Source organism: Petromyzon marinus, chromosome 39, assembly GCF_048934315.1.
Source record: "Petromyzon marinus isolate PM22_M1 ecotype Great Lakes invasive population chromosome 39, UKy_Petmar_22M1.pri1.0, whole genome shotgun sequence".
Lineage (NCBI taxonomy): Eukaryota > Metazoa > Chordata > Hyperoartia > Petromyzontiformes > Petromyzontidae > Petromyzon > Petromyzon marinus.
In genome coordinates, this window is record NC_133705.1 from 4,860,126 (window position 1) to 4,885,873 (window position 25,748).

A 25,748-nucleotide genomic window follows, 5' to 3' on the forward strand; every position below is an offset into this window, starting at 1 on the left:
GGTTCTCCATTGCTGTCGTAAACCGAACACTGTGACGGCAAGGGCTGTAAAATTTGTAACGCGGGCAGCTTTTGCATGGGGTCGTGGGAAATCGCAAAGGCAGGAAGGCAGCCAGAACCGGTGGAAATTATTGCCAAAGCTCTGTCGTCCTATATTGGGATATTTGACCTACATTAATGAGTGGGAGAAAATCCGCATGTATGAGGAGGGGACGATGGGGGGGGCTCCATTATTGAAAAGTAGTAATGAGTGGGCTGGTAGCCAGGATATATGATGGCGGTGCAGCAAACGGCGGCTATGCACATGACCCGTAATCCAGCACTGGTGGAGGCAGCGAGGGTTGGTGGATGGCATAAATCTTGCGAAACTCCCTTCCTGTGGGCGTCGAGGCAGTGCCCATACCCTGGCTCACCAGGAGAAGGCGGTACAATTCTAGATTTGAAGCTTTCGTGACTGCAAGGATCCATACTCTTTGGTTCTATTCGGTAAAGTCACGTAGGTAAAAAAATAAAAATGAAACAAAAATCTCGACGTTTCGGCCACAACACAAGCGGCCTTCATCAGGTGAAGGGACCAGTCTGTCTCGAAGACTGCGCTAATTCCTTTGTCAAGGCACCTTAATCCCTCTCACACAGCTTAAAGGTCGTAGTCTGAGCTTGGCTCTGTTTCACTCCAGCGCAGTCTTTGAGACAGACTGGTCCCTTCACCTGATGAAGGCGGTACAAGCCAGCGAGAACAGTGTTGCCCCCTCGCACGCGTGAAGTTTTTCCGGGCGCTCAAATCTCGCCCCATGCATAAACGCTCAAAAATTGACCGATAACACTTTCATACGCTGAGGAAATTTGGCGCCGGATCACCGCGTGGCTGCTGCCCTTCCCGCTTGTCTATAGTTCCTCCTCGCGCCTCTGAGTTGTCCTCTCTCTCTCTCTCAGAGATCGAGCAAATACTCGTTAAAAGCTGAAACTATTAATATGATTATGATCAATAAAAAGCAATCTTCAATCTCATTCTAAAAAAATTCCCATCACTCCGGATCACAATAAAACAAATCCTTTATTGAACCACGATTCCATCTCACTCATGGTAATTAGCATCATCAAACAATCACAGTTTAGCAATGGAGTCTTCAGTCTGTTCCACACCAGCATACAAAGGTGCTCCGTCTTCCATTAGATCTGCTTAGTAGTAACTGACCATCGCATCGGGACCATCACGGGCACTATAGACTTCCATGGCCTAGTTAAGGGGGAAGAGCGGGAGGAGAGAGAGAGAGAGGCATGGGTATCAGGTAAGTACAGGTGTACAGTGCAGGGTCATCACAGTATGCGTGGTTTTCCACTGTTTGCCGATCTGAGCCAGAACTAGACCATGAAACTCTATCCTGGCAAGACGTGAATTTAGCTCGCTTGCATCTACACGCATATTGACTCAGTTCACTGTATGTGATATCAGCGGCACGGTTCGGTTTCTGCAGTGGAAAAACAACGTGACACGTCTTGAGACCTCCTGGACTTTACTGCGCACTGTGCTGCAAGATTACTGGTGATGGCTAACATGAGTGGTGATTATTTGGATGATGATGACAAAACATTGTTATAGGTCTGTATGGAACATATTACGACACCGCAACAATGTCATAAGTCTGGTTTATGGCAATAGTTTTTACGCCAAGTAAATAAAGAGTTACAGCTTTTGAAATATTTTGAGAAAATATTACGAGCGGTCAAGACCACTCGCAAGTCGACAATAACCGATAATAACTAAGAATTATATGTATTTTTTATTTTACTAGGTCAGGCGACCTGGCCACAATTGTTAGCTCAACAAAGTGGCTTATCGTCATGTGGACATTTATAGCAACCAAATACTCTAAACGCGTGTTTATAAATGTGGAAAAACTGGTGGATTCGGAGAAGAATTCACGTGACCAGTGGGAGAACATACAAACTCCAAATATACGGGTCAGAGTTGGGATTGAACCCACGACCTGTATACCAGGCGAGGTAATTAACATCTCGCCACCGTGGCGCCCATAATAAAGTAACAATGACCAACAACAAGATGGATAATAACATTAGTGACGCTCATGTCAACATTACAAACATCACCACAGTCATCGACATTCATAGAAACGTTCACACCGTGGGAGTGATGATGTTTCCCTTTAGCAACACCCTTAACACGAGAAGTTGCACGACCTCACTACGACTCCCCCATTTACTTTTGACTCGCGATCCGTCTTCTCGTTTTTGATCGCACTACGACCACAACCGGCTGGATTTACGACGAATCTAAGAGCGACTGCTGTACTTGGGTGGGGGGGGGGCATCCAGGTCCTCCCAGTACCCTCCCGTTGAACTCACACTGGTGATCCAGTCGTTGAACGCCGACACGCGGGTGAACACACTGGGCTTGCGGATGTAGTTGCAGCCCATAGAAGACCCGAAGCTGGTGATGCCGTGCACCTCCCATATGCCGGCGGAGTTGATGCAGTTCAGGGGGCCGCCAGAGTCGCCCTGCAGTGGCATGGGTGGGGGGTATGGGGGAGAAATGCGGGATCACAGGTGAGGGTGCGATGAAAGGCGTGCGTGTGAAAATGGTAAAGGCGCAGCCCTGGAATTGCTCGCTCCACTAAACGGAGCTCTGGAGAGCCCCACGAGATGGAGCTCTGGAGAACCCCACTAAACGGAGCTCTGGAGAGCCCCACGAGATGGAGCTCTGGAAAGCCCCACGAGACGGAGCTCTGGAGAACCCCACGAGACGGAGCTCTGGGGGGCCCCACGAGATGGAGCTCTGGAAAGCCCCACAAGACGGAGCTCTGGAGAACCCCACGAGACGGAGCTCTGGGGGGCCCCAGGAGATGGAGCTCTACAGCGCGTATATTAATATATTTCAGCTGGTAAGAGCCTTTGAGCCAAGCAGATGTTTTTGTATGAGGACATTCAGCAAATTAACGAGGAATCCGGCGCACCCGGAATAAACCCACACATGCGAGGCGGCAATGCTCCATCCCATACAGACAGAAACAGATTGTATCAGTTCGCACTTTTCTTCACCGCCTTCTCCTTGCGAGACAGGTATGGCACCTCCTCGACGCTCACCCGTGGGAAGGGAGTTTCGAAACATCTATGCGGTGATCTACCAACCTTGGGTGCTGCCTCCGCAGCCACTGGAGGATTACTGGCCGCCACTTGCGACAAACCCACCACGTATCAGAGATGGTGGTCACTCCATATCACAAGGCCGTTCTCAAGCTGACCATCCTGGGTAGCGCTCCTCCTTACGTTACACGCCGAGTCGTATCCATCTCCTCCGGCGCAGACCATGTTGGTCTTCACGTTGGTCGACCACCAGCTGGGCTGGCTGCAGGTGGCGTAGTCCACCACGGGAAGGTTGGCCTGCTGCAGGGCATCGGGCAGGGCGCCTCCAGCTGAACGTGAAACGAGAATGGAGCAAGGAGGGACACCCAGTACATGACCACAGTGGCATGAGCACATGGGGGGGGAGGGTGGCATTGGTGCTGGTGGCGGTAGAAGTTCTGGCGGTGATGGTATTGGTGGTAGTCGTGGTGGCGGCAGTGGTATTGGTGGTGGTGGCGATGACGGCGGTGGTGATGGCGGTATTGGTGTGGTGATATAAATGCGTTCACGAATGCCTGCAGATGGCTTTGAGATATCAGTGGCAGGGTATGTGTGGTGCTGGCAGATGGCCCCACCACCTCTGGACTTCATAGGTGTGCGCAAGCAACAGAAGAGAGCAAGGCTTTGGTCCGGACTCACTGGCGATACGGCCCCAGCCCGTGACGTAGCAGACGTAGTTGTTGGGCAGAATCAGCCCAGCGGGGGGCAGGCAGGCCGGCTGGATCTTGTCGCTCAGGATCACGGGGTTGGCCAGGCGGATGAGAGCGATGTCATTCCTGGTTAGGGCACGGCCAGAGGTCATGGTTAGAGTTCACAGCCGGTGATATAGTGGGAGGGGTGGGCTGGCCAGGCAGGGCGGCTGCTCCTGGCACCCCATTCCCAAGGATGGCGCCGCCAGTGGCGGCTGGTGGCTCAACTTTGCGTGGTAGCGGCACTGCAGGAGAGAGGGGCGAAGAGCAACGAAATGCCCCCAAGCGCCAAAGTGCCCCACTACGCCCTCTGGTGGTGGCCTTCTTGCTCGCCTGAAATTTGTATTTATTCAGCGTTTAAATGTGACGGCATCTCAAGTTGCTGGGCGCGAGTTAACCACGTGGCATAGGGGCCAAGAGGTGCCGAGATGGCGCTGCTGAGATCCTGGGTTTGGATGCCAGGTTTTAGCCACTCGTGGTTAAATTGGGTTCTCAATTGCAGCGAGCTGATGGAGTTGATGGTCTCAGCCCAGTCACCAATTACTGACCGAGTTGCGTTCTTCCACTTACAGCACTTTGCCTAATATCCAGCTCTGCGAATAAAAAGAAAAAGCTTTTGGGTTTAACTGCTCTGCGATGGACATTTCTCGGTAGAGACAGATGAGGCGGTCTTCAGATAAAAGGCTTTAGTTGAATCAATAAAAAAAAATTCCCTCATATTCCCGACACAAACGTGCTCGGAGGAAACAATCTCTCCCCCAAGCACGCGTCAACATCCCCTTCAGAATCTGTATATATACTGGAATAATCCGATGAGCCATGAAGCTCTTTTTCACAGATGTACAGCAGGGGCACGGGTTAAAAAGAATAATCACCCAAACACACACCAATACAACTAAACCCTATCCTATCAGGCAATGCCCACTGAGGTATTAACTTATTTTTCAGAAGCAACTTGCCTATCACAGACGACAGCTCAACAATGTGGCCCATCATTTGGACATTTATAATAGCAAAATGACCATCTAAATTATCACAATGCACGTTTCTCAATGTGGAGGTGACTCACCCGCCAGCCACGTTGTTGCCGTTCCATCCGGCGTGGACCAGGATCTGGGCCACGTCATGATACTCGTCTCCGCCCTCCTCGACCGACAGGAAGTGCTCACCCACAGCCACGCGGTACGTGCGGGAGCTACCACAGACAGTGTGACAAATGTGGTGATCTAACACTCGCCGTACCATGGGGTCAATGCAAGCTCATGTTGTTCTGATAGTTTGTGAGTTTAACACGTCACAGCCAATTAGTAAGGTTTGTCGCGTAAACAAAACCTGCAAATTTGTTACTAGTACAGCACACTGGTGTGTTGAAGTGTAAACCCAAAACATTTACAATTCGAGTACCGTGACGTTTCGCCAGTAATTACAACCAGCATCATCAGGCGACAGCCAGAGTTGTAGAGACATCCTACTCTTCCGGTCTTAAATTAGTTGCTTTGTCATCCGCAAATGGGTTTTGACTGCTTTGTCCTGAAGTGTTGTATGGTGTGACGATTGCTTCGATGCCTAACGTTTTCAGACAGGTTGCGGTTAGGGGAAGTGGTTGATATAATGACCTCACCTGTACAAGCAGACCTCGTTTAGTAGCTCAAGATGCATTCCTGGAGAAGTTGAGCGCTGATCGAATCGTTGCGAAAAGGGGGAAGTCATTATACCATTGCGTATGTGGGGATGCGTTGTCAACTGCGTTATTTCTTTCACGTGAGAAATATCTGAGGGCGTCATTGGGGTGTCAGTAATAGCGCTAATAAAGTAGTTCCTTGGTTAACAGTGACATCGGTTTACGGTTTTTCGTTTAACGTTTCGCCTCCCATAGGACCCCCATGGTTTCGGCTCACGTTAACATTGTTAACTAACAATAACATTGTTGATGTAACAGTATGTTTACATGATATGCATACGAGCGCCAATTTCGGCCAATCCGATCGCTCGTTAGTGGGGCTGAGCCGTGCCCTCAGCCAATGAGCGACGCCCATCTGTCAGCGTTTAGACGTCGACTGGCTTTACATTATTACGTTTTCTGTTTTGGCAGTGAAAACAACAGCTCTCTTGCAGACTAATTGTTTTAATTATTTATCAATTAATAAGTGAATTCGATTCAACAGTTATTTCGGTTAACAGTTTTCGTGGAACGGATTAACATACCTATCAACCCCTTATCAGTGCCTACTTTATTACAGACCAATTCAGACCTTATTGGCCACCCCGTGCCCTTATAAATCTCAACGTTCATCACACAAAGTCCCATCACAAGGAAGAAACAAAAAATAGAAATTAAAAAAATTGTTGCCCGTATTGAAACGGCTGTATGCCGTATGGACCTGACAACTAAATTTCCATGTACAAGAATACGGGGTAAACCGTGTGGGTTGACAGTTATGGATTAAACACATTAACCGAAGGAACTACTGTAATAACATGGATGGTAAACTTGATTTCATAAAAAAAGAATAAATTATTATAACATCAGTGTGTACTCTACTGGCGAGTGTATTCTACTGTGCTCCTACATGGCAGCGGTAAGGGACGAGGTTGGAAGGTAGCTGCTGCTGCTACGCTCTCAGTCCGAGTCATTCTCAAGAGAAGGGCTCCAGAACCTTCGCGACCTTGGCGATGGTGCCCTCAGTCTACATTGGTGTGGCGAGGTTTATTTAACATGGAACCTGAGACTCTATTCCGGTCTCGTCAATTTTCACCTGGCTAACATTGGCCGAAAAATATTTTTTAAAATTCATAAATAAATGTCATTGTGACTACGAACCGCGATAATCGAATCGCAATGGGCGGGTTCTGGTTGGCGTCGCTCTCATTGGCTGAGCGAATGATGGGGGGTGGGGACCTTTCTGTTTCCTCCACCAGCATTGTTGCCTGTTCTCACTCGGGAGCCCTTCATAGATGTTTTGATTTTCTTAGGATTTTTGTTTCTCTCAAAATGCTCTCCAGGAACAAAGAGCCCCGTAACGAATCGGCGTTCCACGGGGTCGCGCTAAGCGAGGTCTGCCTCTATTTTGCTTTGATGTTGACTTAAAATGCCAGGCTGAAAACTTACATCTGCTTTGATGTCCAATATGTCACCAATATAAATATGAGCTGCTCTGCCTCGCTGCAGATTTTCCCAGTCAATTTAGTTTCCTCGTACGTAACAGACAGACACTTGTGGACATGTGGAGATGGTGGTTATATCTTTTAGGTGGTGGTGGTGGTGGTGGTAATGAGATGATGGCGATATTGATAAAATCATAGGCATGCACAAGGACACATGGTTATGGATAGATGCATGTGAACGTATGCGTTGACGTGATGACGATGGCGATGCGGGTGATGATGATGAGATAGCGATTCTAGAGATGTTGGTGCTTATGATGATAATGAGATAGTGGCAAGGTGGTAATGGTAATGATGAGGTGGTAATGATGACGTGGTGTGGAACTCACGAGATGCGACGATGATATGATGACGAGGTGGAGATTATGAGGTGGTGATGAGGTGGTGGTGGTGGAACTCACGAGATGCAGTGGGCCGCCGTGAGCACCCACTGGGGGTTGATCAGGGTCCCACCGCACGTGTGGTACCAGGATCCGCTAGACAGGTACTGCAGGGAAATCTACAGCAGCCACAACCACAAGAGACCACCACAAGCCATCAACCACCACAACTATAAACGAAACAAAAAAACTGGACACAGCAATCACAGTCGCAACAACACGCAGACACACGCTCATTTAGACATTTGGGCTGGAAAAGTGCAAACTTTTTAAAATGTGGTTTATCATTCAAGGTCGGTGGAGTGTCCGGCCGGAAACAATTCGGTGGCTTTTCCGATGCCGAGGGGTCGCGGCATCAATGGTGGTTTGCGCGCGATGGCCTCTCAATCGCATTCGCACGCTAAAGACAAAGATCCCCCTATATCTTCGATAGACCATTGGGGAAAGTTCTATTAGCGAGCATTCATGAAGGCCAGCACAGCACCCGGCCACCTTAGTATCCCATGTGGCGATGTTCACACAATGCACCGGGTACTCATTTGAGGCTGAGTCGACCTAGCGGAGGCCCAGGACCGGTTCAGACAATCGATACTGATGCTAGCCGTGATCGGCAAATCGATTCTCGGGTCGCTCGGGTTTGTTGCACCCAGAACCGGTGCCAGCCTGGCCGAGCAGCCTTTCTCTGTAGCTTCAGTGGCAGCCATCTGGAACTCTCCCACTGCAGCACATTCATAGCATCCAACCACCATCAGCACCAGCTCAAGACTGACACCTCTTCAGGCTCAGCTGTTCAGGTTCTAACTTGTTTAGGCTATCCTTTTAAGTTGCACCTGTCCAGCCTCCCCTGTCCCGGCTCTCATCTGTCCAGGCTCACCTGTGCAGGCTGTTGTACGAGAGACTCTGGGCTTCGGCTCTACGCCTCTGGACTCTTGAACATCGCGTTCGATTCACTAAATAAGTGCGCCCTATAAATTGTGTTTATTGTTTTCCAGGCTCGCGGAGCCAGGCCGTGACACACACCTGCCAGGGCCAGCTGTTGGGCTTCGCCTCCACCCCATTGACGACGCGGCTGTCGATGGGAGGGTAACTGGGTACCCCACAGCCCTGCGCAGTCGCTGTGCAGATACGGGGATGCCAGGGAGGCACGAGGAGACACAGAGGCATAGGAAGACATGAGACATGGGGAGACACGAGGAACACAGGAAGACGTGGCGAGACTCAAGGGGATACAGGGAGATACAGGGGGGCATGGAGAGACATTGGAAGCCGCAATGCATACGTGGGAAAATACTTGGAAGACATGGGGAAACATGGGACCATGGGGAGCTATGGGTTGGTACAGAGAGGTATTGGCACATTGGCGGCCACGGTTTTAGAGGGATGATGAGTGAGTTGTGATTATGGTAGTGGTGACGAAGGTGATGATGACAACGATGAAGATGATAACACCCACCCTGCACCAGGAGGAACACGGAGGCAATCAGGGCCAGCATCTTGTCCGAGTCTCGTTTGAAGTCGGTGAGTTCCTCCTCATCCAGGGCCTTCTTATAGAACCTGGGAGGTGGGAGGCGGTTGGGAGAGGTGGGGGGGACATCATCAGAGCTCCCATATGATCCCCCCAGCCCCCTGGATCCCCTACAATTGCGTGCGGTCTTTGATAAGAGCGATGATAAAATGATCAATAGTGGTCCTGAGAAGATTGATTTGCTGGCAAGGAGTTATATGGGTTTGTAGGACACATGTCTGCTTTGTGCTGTGTCATATGCTGGAAGGTGGTTGAACTGATCAATCAAGTTTTTGAGTGATTACTTTTGAATCGGATATGATTAATAAACTAAGGATAACCAACACACTCGAAACTGGTGACGGATTCGCAGCCAAAGGAGAGAACCCGCAACCTCTCACTATAAACTGAGCAGAATGGTGTTGACTGTTGAATAGTATACCTAAAGTAACAAATTGAGCGGATCCCCGTAAACTGAGACTTCACTTTATCCAAATGTACGACTCGCCTAACCCTTTAATCTTTACTTTAGCCTTCATGCTGTCCCAATCCCTGGCACTAACTATAGCCCACACACTCACCTCAAGCCTACCACTTGATCTTACCTTATTCCTACCCATTATCCCAATTCTATCCCTTGCCCCAACTGACTAAGGAACCCCTAAAACCTGTCCCAAACCCAAAATCTAGGTCATATACCTGTGCTAAATGGATCATTGTATCGTAAGATAGTGACAGTTGGCAGCAGCTTGGGAAGACCTTCGCCCAGCAGTGGATAGATCATGGCTAAACCCCAAAACTATGAACCACAAAATGGAGCACTATTCTCTAACCATGTAGTCCGAACGCTTGACCATCACTTTCATGGTATCCCTAACACTATGGCCACCCCCACACACCTGCCTTTGCCGTGTGCTCTGGTTCCCAGCTGATTGAGATGACGGCACGAGAATGGAGGATTGGGGGAGGTGGAGCGATAAGCACGACAGATATCAAGGATTAATCTCCCGGCGCCATTGGGTCGTTGAAACGCACCTGCTGGACACCCACACTCCAGGTGCGACGTATGGATCGGTCGCAAATGATTCCGTATCTGTCGCCATCCTGCCAGAGGCCATCGATGGACCGGACCAAAAATAGGCCAGACTAAAAACATAAAAATAAAGGTTTGGGCGCAATTGATTTGTCACGCTCGCAGTTGTCCAGTTGTAATTTTCTCACGATGTGACCACGGAGAGACGGTGACCAAACGATGGAACGCATCGTCGATGTTTTGCAGGAAACTTCGAGTGTAGCCACCACCGAGTGGCGGTCTGTGGCTCGCGACACCTTGACTAGATCACACGTGTGATCTAGTCCATGGGCAATGCTTAGCCTTTCGGCAATGTTATGTCTCTCAGGGAAATGTTAAGTCCATGGGCAATATCATGGGACCTCCTTTGCCAGTACCAAAATATGAGAATAGGTTTTTCCCCTTTTTTTCTGGCAACAAAACAGGTGTTAAGATGTTAAAACACCAAACTTTGGTCTAACACCGTTTGAGACTAGGCTCGAAAGCTGTCTCTGGTGTGGACCAATCAGTTTCAAAGACAATGCATATATTATCAGAGTACGTTTTTTGTTTGCATTCTGACCACAAGTATTGTGGTTAATGCAGACGTGATTCCTTGTAAAAGGTTTCAGTTTGGTGTTTTAACATCTTAACACCTGTTTTTTTGCCAGAAAAAAGGGGAAAACCTATTCTCTATGGGCAATGTTATATCTCTCAGGGAAATGTTAAATCTACGGGCAATGTTTAGTCTACGGGCAATATTAATTCTTGGGTGAAGTATATTTGGAAAATGTAATATGTTGTGTAGTCTGTGTTCCTTCAATGGAGGAGAGGAATAGCAAAACTCAACTCTCTCCTGAAGCCTTCTCATAGCAACCAGACCTTGACATTGCCATTTAGCTCCTTGAGCGTTGAGTTTATTTGATTTTTTTTGCACGGATGATCCTGCGTAGTAGCCATTTGCTAATTTTACTCGGGGTTGATCCATGGTGCGTGAGCACAGCACCAGAAGCATAAAAAAAACAAAAGACAAAAACATCAATGTTGCAGAGAATGAGGACACAGTATTAAAAGAAGAGTGAAGGCCGTAACAAAACACATGCTAATGGAAATACAAATTTTCAAATATAATGAGAGTGAAAGGCACCAGAAAAAGTGAGATACAGCTGCAAGTACGCTCGGTGTTTTCTTTGGTCTAATAGGGTGTTCTGCTTCACGGCAAGTGTGGGGACTGTGTGGACACAGGAATTTCCTGTTTGGAGGTTGAGTTTGGTCACGTGACCAGGAAGTTACGATTTAAGATTCCCTCTCAGCCACGCGGCAGGGTGTCAGCCATTACACAGAGTACAAAATGGAGCAAGCCCCGCACGGGAGATAAAAAGCGGGTCCCCTGTTGGGACCGGGGGAGTTGCTGAAGAAGAAGCTACGTCCACATCTGAAGAGGAGCTATCCCGGGGCCCCGGACCCGAGTGGGACCCGAGGAGGGATAGCTATCGGGCTGTGTGTGTTAGGGTAGCGAGCCCCGTGGGTTACCGCCTTAACGTAACTGGTAAAGGGGCAGCTACCCTTTTGTGTTAGCGTGGAATAAACATGTTGCCTCCAACGTGACGCCTGAGTCTCCATTTATACCCACCACACATACATTTTTAACTTGCATAGAAAATTTATTGTATATTTTCATTTGATATACAGCCAAATAATACGACAAATCGCTAACCTTAAACACCGAGTCGTTCATAAAGTTGAAGGCAGTATAGTACAATTGTTATAGAGCAAGTGCAGAATCACTGAACTGGAATTAATAGCTTGAAAGCATTCAGTGCGGGGCCCTGGAAAGTGCGGGGCCCGTAGCATATGCTACGAGGATAATCTGGCACTCCAGTGAGGCGTTATGTAACATGGGGTCGATTGACGGGCATCTGGTCATAAATACAGAACACTTTGAAATAAGAGTTGCCGTTCCACAACCCTCTGGTGTCTCTCGGTGGTGAAGTCACTCGAATCTCAAGAGGAGGGAAGAACGCAATACAGAGTATCCACTTATCGCCTCCAAACTCGTCTATTGTTTTTATTAACCGGCCTGTCCCCTCGGTTACATTGACATTGTGTTGTACAGTACACAATAGCAACTGTACACGTACAGTACATGTAAAGTACCTGCTTACCTATTCATGCACAGTACGTAGGTATAAAACAACATTTTCCTAAGTTACAGTCCCTTTTCTCTACTTATTAATTTCCCTGCTTTGCGTCGCATAGCCAATGTTTACGCTCTTACAGTCCAAATCCCCCACCATTAACATGTATTTCTATGGGGAAAGGGTCCCTGTTGTACATTGTTTCGTTATAATATGCAGCCTTCCGGTCTCTATCTCCGACGTATATCGGGGGCCCCCTGTAACACGACGTTAAAAGTGAATGTTGAAGTGCATCATCTTTACGAGGGTCATCGGTGACCTCCCTCCCCCCACCTGCTATGGGCGAACGGACAGAGCTCACGCTGCCTTCACGCTCTCAATCACGGCTTGAAAGAGTTAACAACCACCACACCACACGACTCAAACAAAGCCCGACGCGCACACAGAACAACAAAAGAGGGATTTATTGCACAAAGTGTTTTTTATTTCGTTTCACAGTTTCCACGACTGCCTCCCTTTGTCCGCCAGTTGTGTTCCTGCCAAAAAGACCCTTGGCGGGAATGCGACAATTACCACGGTGGTGTCTGTTGCACGTGGTCTGTAATCTAGCACTTTGGAGGCAGCAACAGCAGTGGGGATTGGTGGATCATAGCACAGATGTTGTGAAACTCTCTTCCCCGTGGGCGTTGAAAGGAAGATTGGGAATAGGCCGGTAATTAATAAAGCACTCCGGATCTAGGCCTGGCTTTTTAAGCAGAGTGACAGCGGCGACCTTGAAGGCGGAAGGAACAATATCTGTTTTCAGAGATCTGTTGAATAGATCCCAGTGCAAATGGTTCCAATGGAGGAAAACTTTATTTGAGAATATTAGTCGGAAAGGGTCTAGTAGACATGTGGGGTGGGAATTGGCGATCAGGACAGAAAGATAAGTGGAAGAAATTTCTCGGAGCATAGTGGTGTACCATTGAATTGAGGCTGGACATCTGGAGGAAGAGAGCTAGCTGGAAATGAACGCAGCTGTGAGAAAATGGTAGTTATTTTATGGGTAAAAAATGTTGACAAAGACTCACACCAGTCAGCTGAAGCCGAAAAAATTGCAACAGGGGACTGGCTTGAGTGTAGGTTGCAAAAATAGTCCCGAGTATTATTTTTGCTGGCTGCAATAACGTTGGCAAGATATTCTTATTTAACCCGCTTAATATCCCCTTCATAAGTACAGAGAGATTGTTTAAACATTCGATTAATGGTGAGGCCTGATTTCCTCCAAATCCGTTCAGATTGACGAGCTTTGGTTTTAAGAGCCCGTAGCTCTGGCTGAAATTAACCGGGACCTAAGTGGAGTCATGGAATCGAGAATGTTAGAGAGTATTGTTATACTGAAGCGCAGCCTCATCAATACGGAGTAAAATGGGCTCTGATAAAACCGAGATTGATGAAGCATCAGTAAGTGCAGTTGGACTAAGGGATTTCAAATTACGAAAGGAGATCCTGCGATATGAATGAGCAGGGCATAATAAGTATATTTCAAAGAGCACTGTAGAGTGGTCAGATAGATACAGATCTAACACGGATATATTATGCACGTGAAGAGCAGTAGTGGGAATGGGTAGGTCCCTGAACATGCTGAATGAAATCCAAAAAATCAGGAGTATCCAGAAAATCCATGGCTAAAGGATTAAATGGTTCGTCAACATGGAAATTTAAATAACCGAGCAACAGTATCCAATCGTTGTGGGGGTCGAGCTGTTTTATTTTCCATTCAAGCGTTAAGCTAAATTCACCAACCTGCCTATTTGTGTATATAAATACACCAACGCTGTGTGTGGTGTGGCGTGTGTTTGCGTGCGTGCCTCTGAGGGCGGGCACCATTTTGAGCTGAGTCGGTGGAATTGATCGTCGATGGCGATTCCCCCCTTTTCAATTTCTTCGGTGACTTTGGCGGCAATGGGCGTGGACCTAACCAGGGAGGAGAGTGACCTCATAGAGGGGGGCGTGGCTTGAACAGAAGTGGGTGGAGAATAGTCGGGAGGGGCGCGGCCTGGGTGGGCGTGGCTTAAACCTGCAGGTGGAAGAGGCGCACGGGAGTGGCAGCTGGCCCGACTGGTGTGTGCGCGCATTTAATAAAGGGGAAGTGATATGGCAGAGTCCGCCTGTTCCATCTGGATGGGGTTGTGTTCCCCGCCTACACGCGCTTGGGTTTTCTCTGGGTGCTTCGGATTCCTTGCACATGTATTTGGCTCCTTTATATTCATGTGTTGTTATTCTTGGTTCTTTCGGTAAAGTCGCCACGTAGAATGGAAACAATAAAATAATAAAAATATACAACAATAAAATTCTCACGACGCCTGATGATGATCGCTTGTGTTGCAGTCGAAACGTCGTGAGAATTGTATTGTTTTATATTTTTATTATTTTATTGTTTCCCTTCTACGTGGTGACTTTACCGAAAGAACCAAGAATATGAATCCCTGCAGTCACGAAAGCTTTAAATTAAAATTTTATGTGTTCTTGTTCAATTGAGAGGACTGCAGACCTTGGGCAATTGTTAGCAGCATCGGTTCGCCGCATGGCTTGCTGTCTTCCCTCCTGTATTGCTGTTCCTCGCGCCTCTAAACCTTCCTATCTCAACGAGGGTGAGCGAATACTGTGGTCCAGATTTAAATAATTCTGAATTGCTATTACCTTACCATTAAACGACTCGATTACTAGGGGTGCTACGGAAGAAATAAAAATAGACAACTCTTCCAAAGCCCCATTTCCCGAGCACCGCCTCCGCATTATGATCGTACTGGGAGTGCCACCTCCCACTGCTATGTGCCCATCCGGCTCGTGCCAACTCTCTCCGTGGTGGTGGTGGTGAACGCGCCGCTGGGATATTACTGATGCAGTTTGGTGGCAGCGCCAGCGGTGTAAGACTCGTGCCTCAAGGCAAGAAGGCCCTGGGTTCGAGCCCCCAACTCGGGTGCGTTCTGTTTGGCCTCTCATTTATGTGCTAGGAAGAAGGGTCATTGCCCGAAACGTCTCTTATATATTTTTCTCATTTAAGGCCACAGTATTCGTGGCGAACTTGTTGAGTTTTTTTTTTCCTGTCATTGTGCACTCCTCCCAACGGAGCATCACCAGATGATTCGTTTTAAACTCGGTTTCCCATGTAGCCCTGTGTTTTATTGTGAGCACGTCACCCGGTTCCTCACTGTGACCGACTGCTCTCCATTATCGCCACCGCGTGACTTATGCCCGCACAAAACCCATAATTAACAGGTCCCTGCAGGGTGGGCTGGTAGGAACATTGGAATTTTGTGCAATTTTATTTTTACACCCCAATAGCACGAGATTTCACTTCGTTAAAGTATTGAAAGGGGACAGACGGACACATTAATCTATTGCAGGCTGGTACACTCAGTTTACAACTTCGTTCCTACCAGTATTGTTTCCAATCAACATTAAGACAAACACGGAATAACATGACATAGCAGGTGATGCTTTATTTGACTTTAATCCGAAGGGGACTAGTAAGGGAGAGAAAAGGTTGATTCGTGGGGTGTGTGTGTGCACATGGTTCGCTCATTGGTAAATGATTGGCTTCGAGTCCAGCGTTTGGGCCGCGTACGTGCGCATAACCTGTAAAAGAGTGGAAAGGCAGTAATTACTCGCACATTCTTCATCTATTACCGCTTTGGCAGTGCTGTTTGTTTCTGGCCGCTCGGCGTTATTGAGCCTGTGCCAAGCAGCTTTGTTGTGAAAAACAAAGGCTTTTCAATAGGAACACATTTATACAACACATTCACACGAGAGCAGTATATCTGATCAAATAGGTTACCTTCTGAATAATCCTGATCAATACCAATCGTATCTCTTTTAATTATAAAAAAAACACCACGATCATCACTAACCCAGACTCTTAGGCCCTCATATTTTGTAGGCCCTCCTTTAGGCCCTCAAATTCCACATTGAGATAACAGCCGAGCGACGGTGACGTGGTCATCAGATTTTATCGTCATTGAATTGCGATTACTTTATTCATGAATTTTCCACAGCTAAAGCTAGGGGCGAATAAAAATAATAAATGGGTGTTGTGAGTAGTTTATGTTTGATGAATGTACCTTGAGTCGAATGTGTACATTTTACATGGATAAATACGTAAGTTTGACGACTTAATATTTTTTTTGTTGCAATTTGTAATACAGACGTGTCTCGCTGAACAAGCGTTCTTTCTACGATAATTCGCTGTAACGAACAATTGGAATTTAGACCAATTTCGCAAAACGAGCTAATGATCGCGTCACGAACAGAGACCGATGCACGGTGGCCAGCAGTTTGTTGTTTGCATCGCGCGCTTTAAAATGCACTTCTGCAACCGTCTGAAACGCTCTTCCGATATTAAGAAGGAAGAGCATTCCAAACGGCCTTATTAATTGCAGACGCTGAGGACAGGCACCTGCAAGCACTTGTTCTTCATTTGTGGTATTACATTTGATGTTTTATCTAAAATTATAAATAGTTTTTCTCAAAGTTATTCCTGAAAAGTGCCACATTAAGCGAAAACCACGTTTAGCGAGGAATTCCCATTACTGAATCGCATTTCCACTATAAAATCAGCCTGCAGTCATACCATGGCAGGACAACGAACTGAGATGAGAGTATGCTGCCACGTACTGTATCGTACGGCGTACTGTATCGTTCGGCGTACTATATCGTGCAGCTCAAGAAAGCAGTTTGATGTCCATCGCTCAGAACCCGTGTAATAACGGTGCACGTTCCGCGTTATAACGGTGCACGTTCCGCGTTATAGCGGCGCACATTATAGCGGCGTATGTTTCATCCTGCATTATAACGGTCGCGTTCCACGTGTGAACGCGTTAAGTGATACCTTTCCATACATAATTAGGCTGTTCCCTCCTATTAGCCACAGGCCCCTCATAGCCTTAATTTAGCCTTGACTAGCATCCCCTAATAGCTGATGTGTGGGGCAACAGCCCCTCATTATAAACCCACACATGGGCCCGTATTCTTAGTCACGGCTCAAACGCAGCTCTGACCTTTCGACTACAATCTACACAGCAGCAATCATCGCCCCCTACTGGTAGACTTAATGCCCCAGGTCACTTTTGTAAATGGTCTCTTTTAGAGTTTTCACTAGGTCAAACTATATAACCATGACACGTGCAAATTCCTGCTTGTCTGTTTGTGGCTCCTTTGCACCTCAGGGTTGTTCTCTCTCGCTTCGTGAGCGAGCGATTGTGCGGCAATTGGCGCCTTGCAAACCTGACATTTAGCATTTCAATAATTCCCATCACCCAGCGTGGCCCACCCCAACGCGCTGGCCATCTTACACGTTCTTGGACTTGCGACACAATGATGACTCCACGGCTTGCCTCCGGCACACTCGCGCCCGCAATTTAACTCCCCTATTTTCTTTTGACTCGCGATCAATTTTTATCCTACGACATTTATGATTGCACTACAACCGTAGCCTGCTGGAGTTACGACAAATCTTAAGAGCGACTGCTGTGGTGGGGTGGGGGACTTGGTGGGGGGAGGGGTGCCCAGGTTCTCCCAGTACCCTCCTGTTACACTCACGCTGTCGATCCAGTCGTTGAACGCCGACACGCGGGTGAACACGGTGGGCTTGCGGATGTAGTTGCAGCCCATAGAAGACACGAAGCTGGCGATGCCGTGCACCTCCCACTTGCCCGCAGAGTTGATGCAGTTCAGGGGGCCACCAGAGTCACCCTGAATTGGGGGGAGGTGGAGGAGAGATGTGCGATGATGAGTGAGGGTGCAATGGAAGTGTGCGTGTGAAAGTGGTAAATGCACAGCCTTGCGAATGCTCGCTCACGCCACCGCTGGAGGAAGGGGCCTCCATGAGATGGAGTTCTGGAGAGCCCCACTAGACGGTATTTTTGGCCTACTCTTCCACGCTGGTGAGACGTCTTGGACGTGCTAGATTTACTGGAAGTGCTCGATAAACTCGCTCCATTAACATCTCACATCAAACGCACGTCTGCCCATGATAACCGCTGGTTAACCACAAGCCGTTCATGCTAAGCGGCGCAGGAGACGTTACGAGCGGATCCTTTGTCCTAGTGGACTCAACACTGACCGCGGACATTACAGAGTTGCCTCCAAATAAACAGATCCTTGCCTCATGATCTACACTATATCAAATCACGCATAACAGCTGCTTCTGACAGTCCTAAACACCTCTGGCAAAATCATAATGACCTCCTACACCCAGGCAGAAATGTGGTAACTGCTCTGAGTGATTCACTTGCCACAAAAATACTCGCCACTTCGTTCAGCACTTATTTTACTCACAAACTGGCACTCATTCGTAGCTCCATCACTGCTTCTTTGAAATTCTACCCTAATTCTCTTGCTTTCCCAGCTCCTATTTCTCATGCTCCCCCAATTTATATTCTCCCCTGTATCACGGAATTAAGGTCTTGCTTTAATCATATCACTTTACATGAAGCCTTTTCCTCTTGACATCCTTCCTGGGCCCTTCTTTAAGAAAGGCTCCACTGAACTCGCTACTGTGATGGCGCACCATCGCCAACCCGCTTTAATTTCACGTGACAAGTCTCACCATGTCTTAAGAAATCCGGACGCGATAATGACAACCCTGCCAATTGCTGCCCAATTACTAACCTCTCCACCATTTCTAAAATCATTGAGTGTCTTGCTCTCGCTCAACCTAAGACTCGCATTACCTCTTCCCCAATCTTTTGTCCCTATCAATGTGCCTACCGTCCGACTTACTCCAGGGAGATTGCAATTACCAGAGTATTTTCCTCCCCCGTTACTTCATATCGCGAGGCCATTCTCAGGCTGGCCTGCCCACGATTCATCCTGGGTTAATCAGGCCCAATTGCTCTGAGTCTTTTCTGAGCAGCGCTTCTTCTTACGTTGCACCCGGCGTCGTATCCGTCTCCTCCGGCGCAGACCATGTTGGTCTGCACGGTGCTCGACCACCAGCTGGGCTGGCTGCACGTGGCGTGGTCCACCACGGGAAGGTTGGCCTGCTGCAGGGCATCGGGCAGGGCACCTCCAGCTGAACGTGAAACGAGAATGGAGCAAGGAGGGACACTCAGTACATGAGCACATGGTGGGGGAGGGTGGCATTGGTGGTGGTGGCATTGTTGGTGGTGGCAGTGGTGGTATTGGTGGTGCTGGTGGTGTTAGTGGTGGTAGCAGTGCATTCAATGGCAGGGTATGTGTGGTGCTGGCAGGCAGCTCCACCACCTCTGGACTTCATAGGCAACAGAAGAGAGCAAGGCTTTGGTCCGGACTCACTGGCGATACGGCCCCAGCCCGTGATGTAGCAGACGTAGTTGTTGGGCAGCACCAGCCCAGCGGGGGGAAGGCAGGACAGCTGCACCTTGTTGGTCAGGGTCACGGGCTTGACCAGGCGGATGAGAGCGATGTCATTCCTGGTGAGGTTATGGCCAGAGGTCACGGTTAGAGTTCACAGCCGGTGATGTAGGGGGAGGGGTGGGCTGGCCCGGCAGGCCGGCTGCTGGCTGGTGGCTCAACTTTGAGTGGTGGCGGCACTGCTGTAGAGAGGGGGGAAGAGCAACGAAATGCCCCCAAGCGCCAAAGTGCCCCACTCCGCCCTCTGGTGGTGGCCTTCTTGCTGGACCCGTCGCCTGTAATTTTCATTTATTCAGCGTTTAAATGTGACGGCATCTCAAGTTGCTGGGCGCGAGGTAACCACGTGGCATAGGGGCCAAGAGGTGCTGAGATGGCGCTGCTGAGATCCTGGGTTTGGATGCCAGGTTTCAGTCACTCGTGGTTAAATTGGGTTCTCAATTGCAGCGAGCTGATGGAGTTGATGGTCTCAGCCCAGTCACCAATTACTGACCGAGTTGCGTTCTTCCACTTACAGCACTTTGCCTAATCTCCAACTCTGCGAATTAAAAAACTATCGGGTTTGACAGCTGTGCGATGGACATTTGTCCGTAGAGACACAGGGGAAAGAGAGTCTACACGAAGCGGTTATTCGGATAACGGATTCATTTAAATGAATAAACAATCGCTCACATTCCCGACACAAACGCACTCGAGTGCACATCAACATCCCAGTCACATCCAGCAAAAGGACCATCTAAATAATCTCAATGCGCGTTTCTAAATGTGGAGGTGACTCACCCGCCAGCCACGTTGTTGCTGTTCCATCCGGCGTGCACCGTTATGTGGTCCACGTCATGATACTCGTCTCCGCCCTCCTCGACCGTCAGGATGTGCTCACCCACAGCCACGCGGTACGTGCGAGAGCTGGCACCGACAGACACGGATGGACACGTGGACACTTATGGACGTGTGAAGATGGTGGTGATGTCTGTTAAATGGTGGTCTTGTTAATGGGATGATGGTAAAGTTAATTAAATGACATGTGTACACAAGGAGACGCGAACACTTATGGACATGTGGAGATGATATATGTTGGATGGTGGTCGTGGTCATGAGATCATGATAATATTTATGAAAGGATATGCGGGCACACGCATATCAGCACATGGGCACATATACAGTCATGGACAAATGCACGTGAACATAGGGGTTGATATTTTGATGCTGATGCAGGTAATGATGACATGATTGTTCTGTAGATGTTGATCATGACGAGGTGGTCATGAGGTGCTGGTGCTAGTGTGGAGCTCACGAGATACGGTTATGATGATTAGATATTGATGCTGGAGATGTGGTGGTGGAACTTACGAGATGCAGTGATGATGAGATGCTCAGATTGTGATGATGAGATGGTGATGATGACGAGGTGATGATGAGGTGGTGATGATTAGGTGGTGGTGGAACTCACAAGATGCATTGATGATGCGATGTTAATGCTGGTGATGATGAGCTGGTGGTGAGGTGGCAATGGTAATGATGAGCAGGTGATGATGAGGTTGTGATGAGGTTGCGATGAGGTGGAACTCACGAGATGCAGTGGGCCGCCGTGAGCACCCACTGGGGGTCGATCAGGGTCCCACCGCACGTGTGGTACCAGGACCCGCTAGACAGGTACTGCAGGGAGATCTACAGCAGCCACAGCCACAACAAACCACGTCAACCACGACCACAACCATATCAACCACCACAACTATACACCAAACACAAAAAAACGGGGATCACACAACCCACATGAACACAACAATCACAGTCGCAACAACACGCGGAATATGTGCACGTTATGAATTGTGCTTCTTTTGTTTTCGCCTGGGCTCTTGGAGCCAGGCCGAGGCACGCACCTGCCAGGGCCAGCTGTTGGGTCTCGCCTCCACTCCATTGACCACGCGGCTCTCGATGGGTGGGTAACTGGGCACCCCACAGCCCTGGGCAGTTGCTGTGCAGACACGGGCACGCCAGGGAGACATGGGGAGGCAGGGGAAGACATTGGGAGATAGGAGGAAACAGGGGGAGACACGAAGAGACAGAAATAGAGGACATGGCGAAACACAGGTTGCCATGGACAGATGCAGGGAGATACAGTGGGACATGGAGAGGCATTGGGAACCACAGGGAGCACCGGAGATGAGGAACACATGAAGACATGGGGAGACATGGGGCCATGGGGAGATGGGTGGGTACGGATAGGCATTAGCACATTAGCGGTCACGGTTCTCGATCGATGATGGGTGAGTTTCGATTATGGTCGTGGTGGCGAAGGTGATGATGACAACACCCACCCTGCACCAGGAGGAAGACGGAGGCGATCAGGGCGAGCATCTTTTCCGAGTCAAGTTCGTGAGTTCCTCCTCATCCACGGCCTTTTTATAGGACCTGGGAGTGGACCAGAGGGTTGAGAGAGGCGGGGGGGAGCATCATCGAGCTCCCCTCTGATCCCCTATAATTGCGTGCGGGACTTTGATAAGAGCGATCGTAAAAAATATAAATATGCCTGTGGAACACTTGTGTCTGCTTTGTCCTGTGCCGTGTTCTGGTAGTTGATTTAACTGATAAATTAAGTTACTTCAGTGATTACTTTGAATTGTAGCCGAGAAGGAGGCCTGAGTTTCACCCAGAATTCAACTTTACTTTTGTCAAGGTCAATAACTAAATTCGCTGCGAGTTTAGAGACAACCGCTCAATATTTTGCCAATTGGTCTATGGAGTCAAACAATGCACGGCAGTCACTACACGCAGAGTGATTGTGTCGGCATAAGACACAAGAAGAGGAGGGGATTCCTGATTGAGTAGGTGAATGAGTGAGTAGGTGAGTGGATACCACTCAATATATACACAGTCATTATAGGGGCATAGATGCAGAGAAGAGCAGAAGCGTGTCCTGAGCAACCTGTAACAATAAACTGAGTAGAATGAGATTGAGTAGGTGAGTGGGTAGATGAGTGAGTAGGTGAGTGGGTGCCACTCATTAAAAAGACAAAGCCAAAGATCCCCCGTAAAGCCTTAACATACTTTTGGGGCAAGTGCTGTTGGCGAGCACTTATGAAGGCCACAACGCCACACGATGGGGTGGGTGGCCAGCACCACACCCGGCCGCCTTTGTCTCCCTAGTGACAATGTTTACTCACCGCACCAGGTACTCATTTGCAGTTAAGTCAACCTAGGGGAGGCCCAGGACCGGTTCAGATAATCGTCACCAGTGTTGGCCGCAAGCAGGAATCGAACTCGGGTCGCTAGTTTCGTAGCGCAGTGCGCTAACCGCTACACCACCGCTCCCCCATAGATGCAGCGAATAGGAAGCGGAAGGATGTTCTAAGAAACCTGTAACTCTAAATTGAGTAGAATGACATTCTCAGCTACATTTTGATTTAAAGCTTTCGTGACTGCAGGGATTCATATTCTTGGTTCTTTCGGTAAAGTCACGGAGAAGGGAAACAATAAAATAATAAAAATATAAAATTTTCTTGTTGTGGTTTTCACACCTGATGATGATTGCTTGTGTTGCATTCGAAACGTCGTGATAATTGTATTGTTTTATATTTTTTATTATTTTATTGTTTCCCTTCTACGTGACTTTACCGAAAGAACCAAGAATATGACATTCTCAGCTGTTAATTTTTACACCCAAAGTGACAAAATGAGCAGAGGGTGTGACCCCAGGAAACTGAGACTTCACTTTACACATATTTGAGCGTCTTGAGTGGCATCTTGGCGGAGGTGTTGACCAAGCTGGCAATGCAGGAGGCCAGGGTGGGCAAGCAACGAGGGGGCGACTTTGGCGAGTCGAGGATTGCCTCTACAGGCAGACCCCGCCAAATGCGGGGGTTCCATTCCTGGAAACGCCGTGTTGGGCAAACTGCATTCGACAAATAATATAGACCTCATAGAAAAAATATAAGGTTGCACACCTGCGTCCGAAATGATCACCCCCTCTTTGTTTAACTAATTCATAATTTCCACCCTTGCTTTTCCACTAAACGACGCTGAGTCTTGTTTAGCTTTTTTACCGAATTACTAAAAAAACATTCTCTTGTTATTTTGGCTGCCGACCCTTGCCGTAAGCCTATACCTAACTGGCTCATATGCTGGTGCTAAGGTGATCATTACATTGTAAGATTGCGACAGTTTGCAGCAATTTGGGGAGACCTTCACCCAGCAGTGGATAGATCATGGCAAATAATGTTGACGTGAACCCAAGACTATGAATCACTAACCGTAGCACTTCCATAACCATAGTCATAACCCCGAACGCCGAATCGTCACTTTCAGGTATTCCGAACCCTATCGCCATCCCCCACACCCCTGCCCTTGCCGTGTGCTCTGTTTCCCAGCTGATTGCAGTGATGGCGTGAGGATGGGGGGTTGGGGGGGGGGATAAGCACGACAGATATAGATGATTAACTTCCCTGCACCTTCAGACCGTTGAAACGCACGGGCGCCCACACGCATGCCAGGTGCGACATATGGATTGGTCGCAGATAATTACAAATTTAGAAAGTATTTCTCTTTCATCCTGCTGGAAGGTCGTCGTCATATCAGCAGCATGATGGAGACGATGGGCCAGACCAGAAACGGGCCAGACTAGAAACTTCAACAGTGTTCAGCGGAATCGATTTGCCACGTCCCATAGTCCAGTTGTAAGTTTCTCACGACGGCAATGTAAGTCCACAATGTGACCGCGGAGAGACGATGACCAGACGATGGAAGGCATCGTCGACGCTTCGCAGGAAACCTCGAGTGTAGCCACAACTTGGTGGCAGCCTGTGGCTCGCGACAACACCTCGACCAGATCACACGTATGGTCTACACCCACTGGTCTATAGGCAATATTAAATCTCTCTGAGAAATGTGAGTCTATAGGCAATGTTGAGTCTATAGGCAATGTTAAATCTCTCGGGGAAATGTGAAGTCTATGGGCAATGTTAAATCTCTCGGGGAAATGTGAAGTTTATGGGCAATATTAAGTCTACGGCCTCCACGCGGTGGCGGCCTGTGGCTCGCCACACCTCGATAGTCAAGCAGATTGCATTTGCAAGGCTACTATACACCGCAGTATTAACAGGGGCAGCCTTCCGGATAGAAACACAGAGAGAGCAGGTGGGGGGAAGGGAGGTAGTAGTAACAGGTAAAGGTGCAGCCCTAAAATTGCTGACAGATGGGGCCTCCGCTAGAGGAAACTCGTAGAAAGTATTTGTCTACTCTTCTAAATCAACTGTGATCATTTGGATAAACTTTTCTTCCTCCCCCGCCGTAGGAATGTGGAATTCCCACCAATGGCTCGGGTCTGTAGACGGGAGCTGAACGTCGCCCATCGATGCTTGTTTGAGCAGGAAATCACTCTGCCTCGACTCTTATTTATCCCAAGCTTCTCCCCTAAAAAAGCATCCCAAAGGCAGCAGTACATTTTCACGGGACTGAATTGATTTGATAATTTTGAAGTTCTGTGCAAAACTAGCTACGACTGGCCAAGAATAATGAGAGAATATATCGAAATTGAATTTTTTTTAAATACATTTAACCGTTTGGATAGCTACCGCCTTAGTGCTGCGTGGAAGCGAATAATCAAATAATATATTGTTTAAATGCATGCCTATAAAGGGCAGCGTACTTCAATCGGGATTACCGTTGGTACGGCTATTTTAATAAACACAATAGACAAGAAGGACAAGATCAAAGGGCTCGCATAATGCGCATTCATAATGTATGTTGACACAGTAATTTCCCCCCCCCTCCCCCCCACTTTGTTTAAGAGCGCAGAAGGGTGGTCACCACATCTACGCCTCTATGTAAGGAACGGAACAGAAAGACTTCTCCACAAATCTGGCCGTCGCCTGATGAAGCTAGTTGTAATTATTGGCGAAACGTCGTACTCAGATTGTAAATGTTGTGGCTTGGCTCTCCAACACACCGGTGTGCTGTACTAGTATACTACACTACTATACAACACTACACTATACACTGTATAGTAGTGTAGTGTTGTATAGTAGTGTAGTGTTGTATAGTAGTTTAGTGTATAGTATACACTACACACTAGTGCTGTACTAATGACGAATTGGCACGTTCTGTTTACGTGACAACCCTTACTAGTTGGCTGTGTCGGGTGGTGGCGGGTTTTAACGACGCATTTAAATTTTAAGGCGATCTAACCCAAAAAAACTTATATTATGGATGATATTGGTCGCGAAAGCCTACGTGTTAAACAGAAAAGTCTATCTTGATTCGAAGCTTTCGTGATTGCAGGAATCCATACTCCCCGGTTCTTTCAGTAAAGTCA

General features: G+C 48.2%; 2 protein-coding genes across 2 annotated transcripts; both read right to left on the reverse strand.

Annotated features, from left to right (window-relative positions):
* Nucleotides 1-1,034: 1,034 nt before the first annotated feature.
* On the reverse strand, nt 1,035-8,935 carry LOC116950577 (chymotrypsin-like elastase family member 2A). Its single transcript, XM_032968476.2, has 8 exons — nt 8,828-8,935; nt 8,395-8,489; nt 7,396-7,493; nt 4,899-5,024; nt 3,780-3,916; nt 3,285-3,430; nt 2,364-2,516; nt 1,035-1,236 (listed from the first exon to the last, which is right to left on the reverse strand). Exons 1-8 carry the CDS (start codon nt 8,865-8,867, stop codon nt 1,180-1,182), a joined length of 852 nt encoding a protein of 283 aa, XP_032824367.2. The 5' UTR covers nt 8,868-8,935; the 3' UTR covers nt 1,035-1,179.
* Nucleotides 8,936-15,527: 6,592 nt separating this feature from the next.
* Nucleotides 15,528-21,862, reverse strand: LOC116950411 (chymotrypsin-like elastase family member 2A). The gene is made up of 8 exons (XM_076072836.1): nt 21,757-21,862; nt 21,319-21,413; nt 21,009-21,106; nt 20,219-20,344; nt 19,364-19,500; nt 18,976-19,121; nt 17,648-17,800; nt 15,528-15,688 (listed from the first exon to the last, which is right to left on the reverse strand). Exons 1-8 carry the CDS (start codon nt 21,794-21,796, stop codon nt 15,632-15,634), a joined length of 852 nt encoding a protein of 283 aa, XP_075928951.1. The 5' UTR covers nt 21,797-21,862; the 3' UTR covers nt 15,528-15,631.
* Between the last annotated feature and the right edge of the window lie 3,886 nt (nt 21,863-25,748).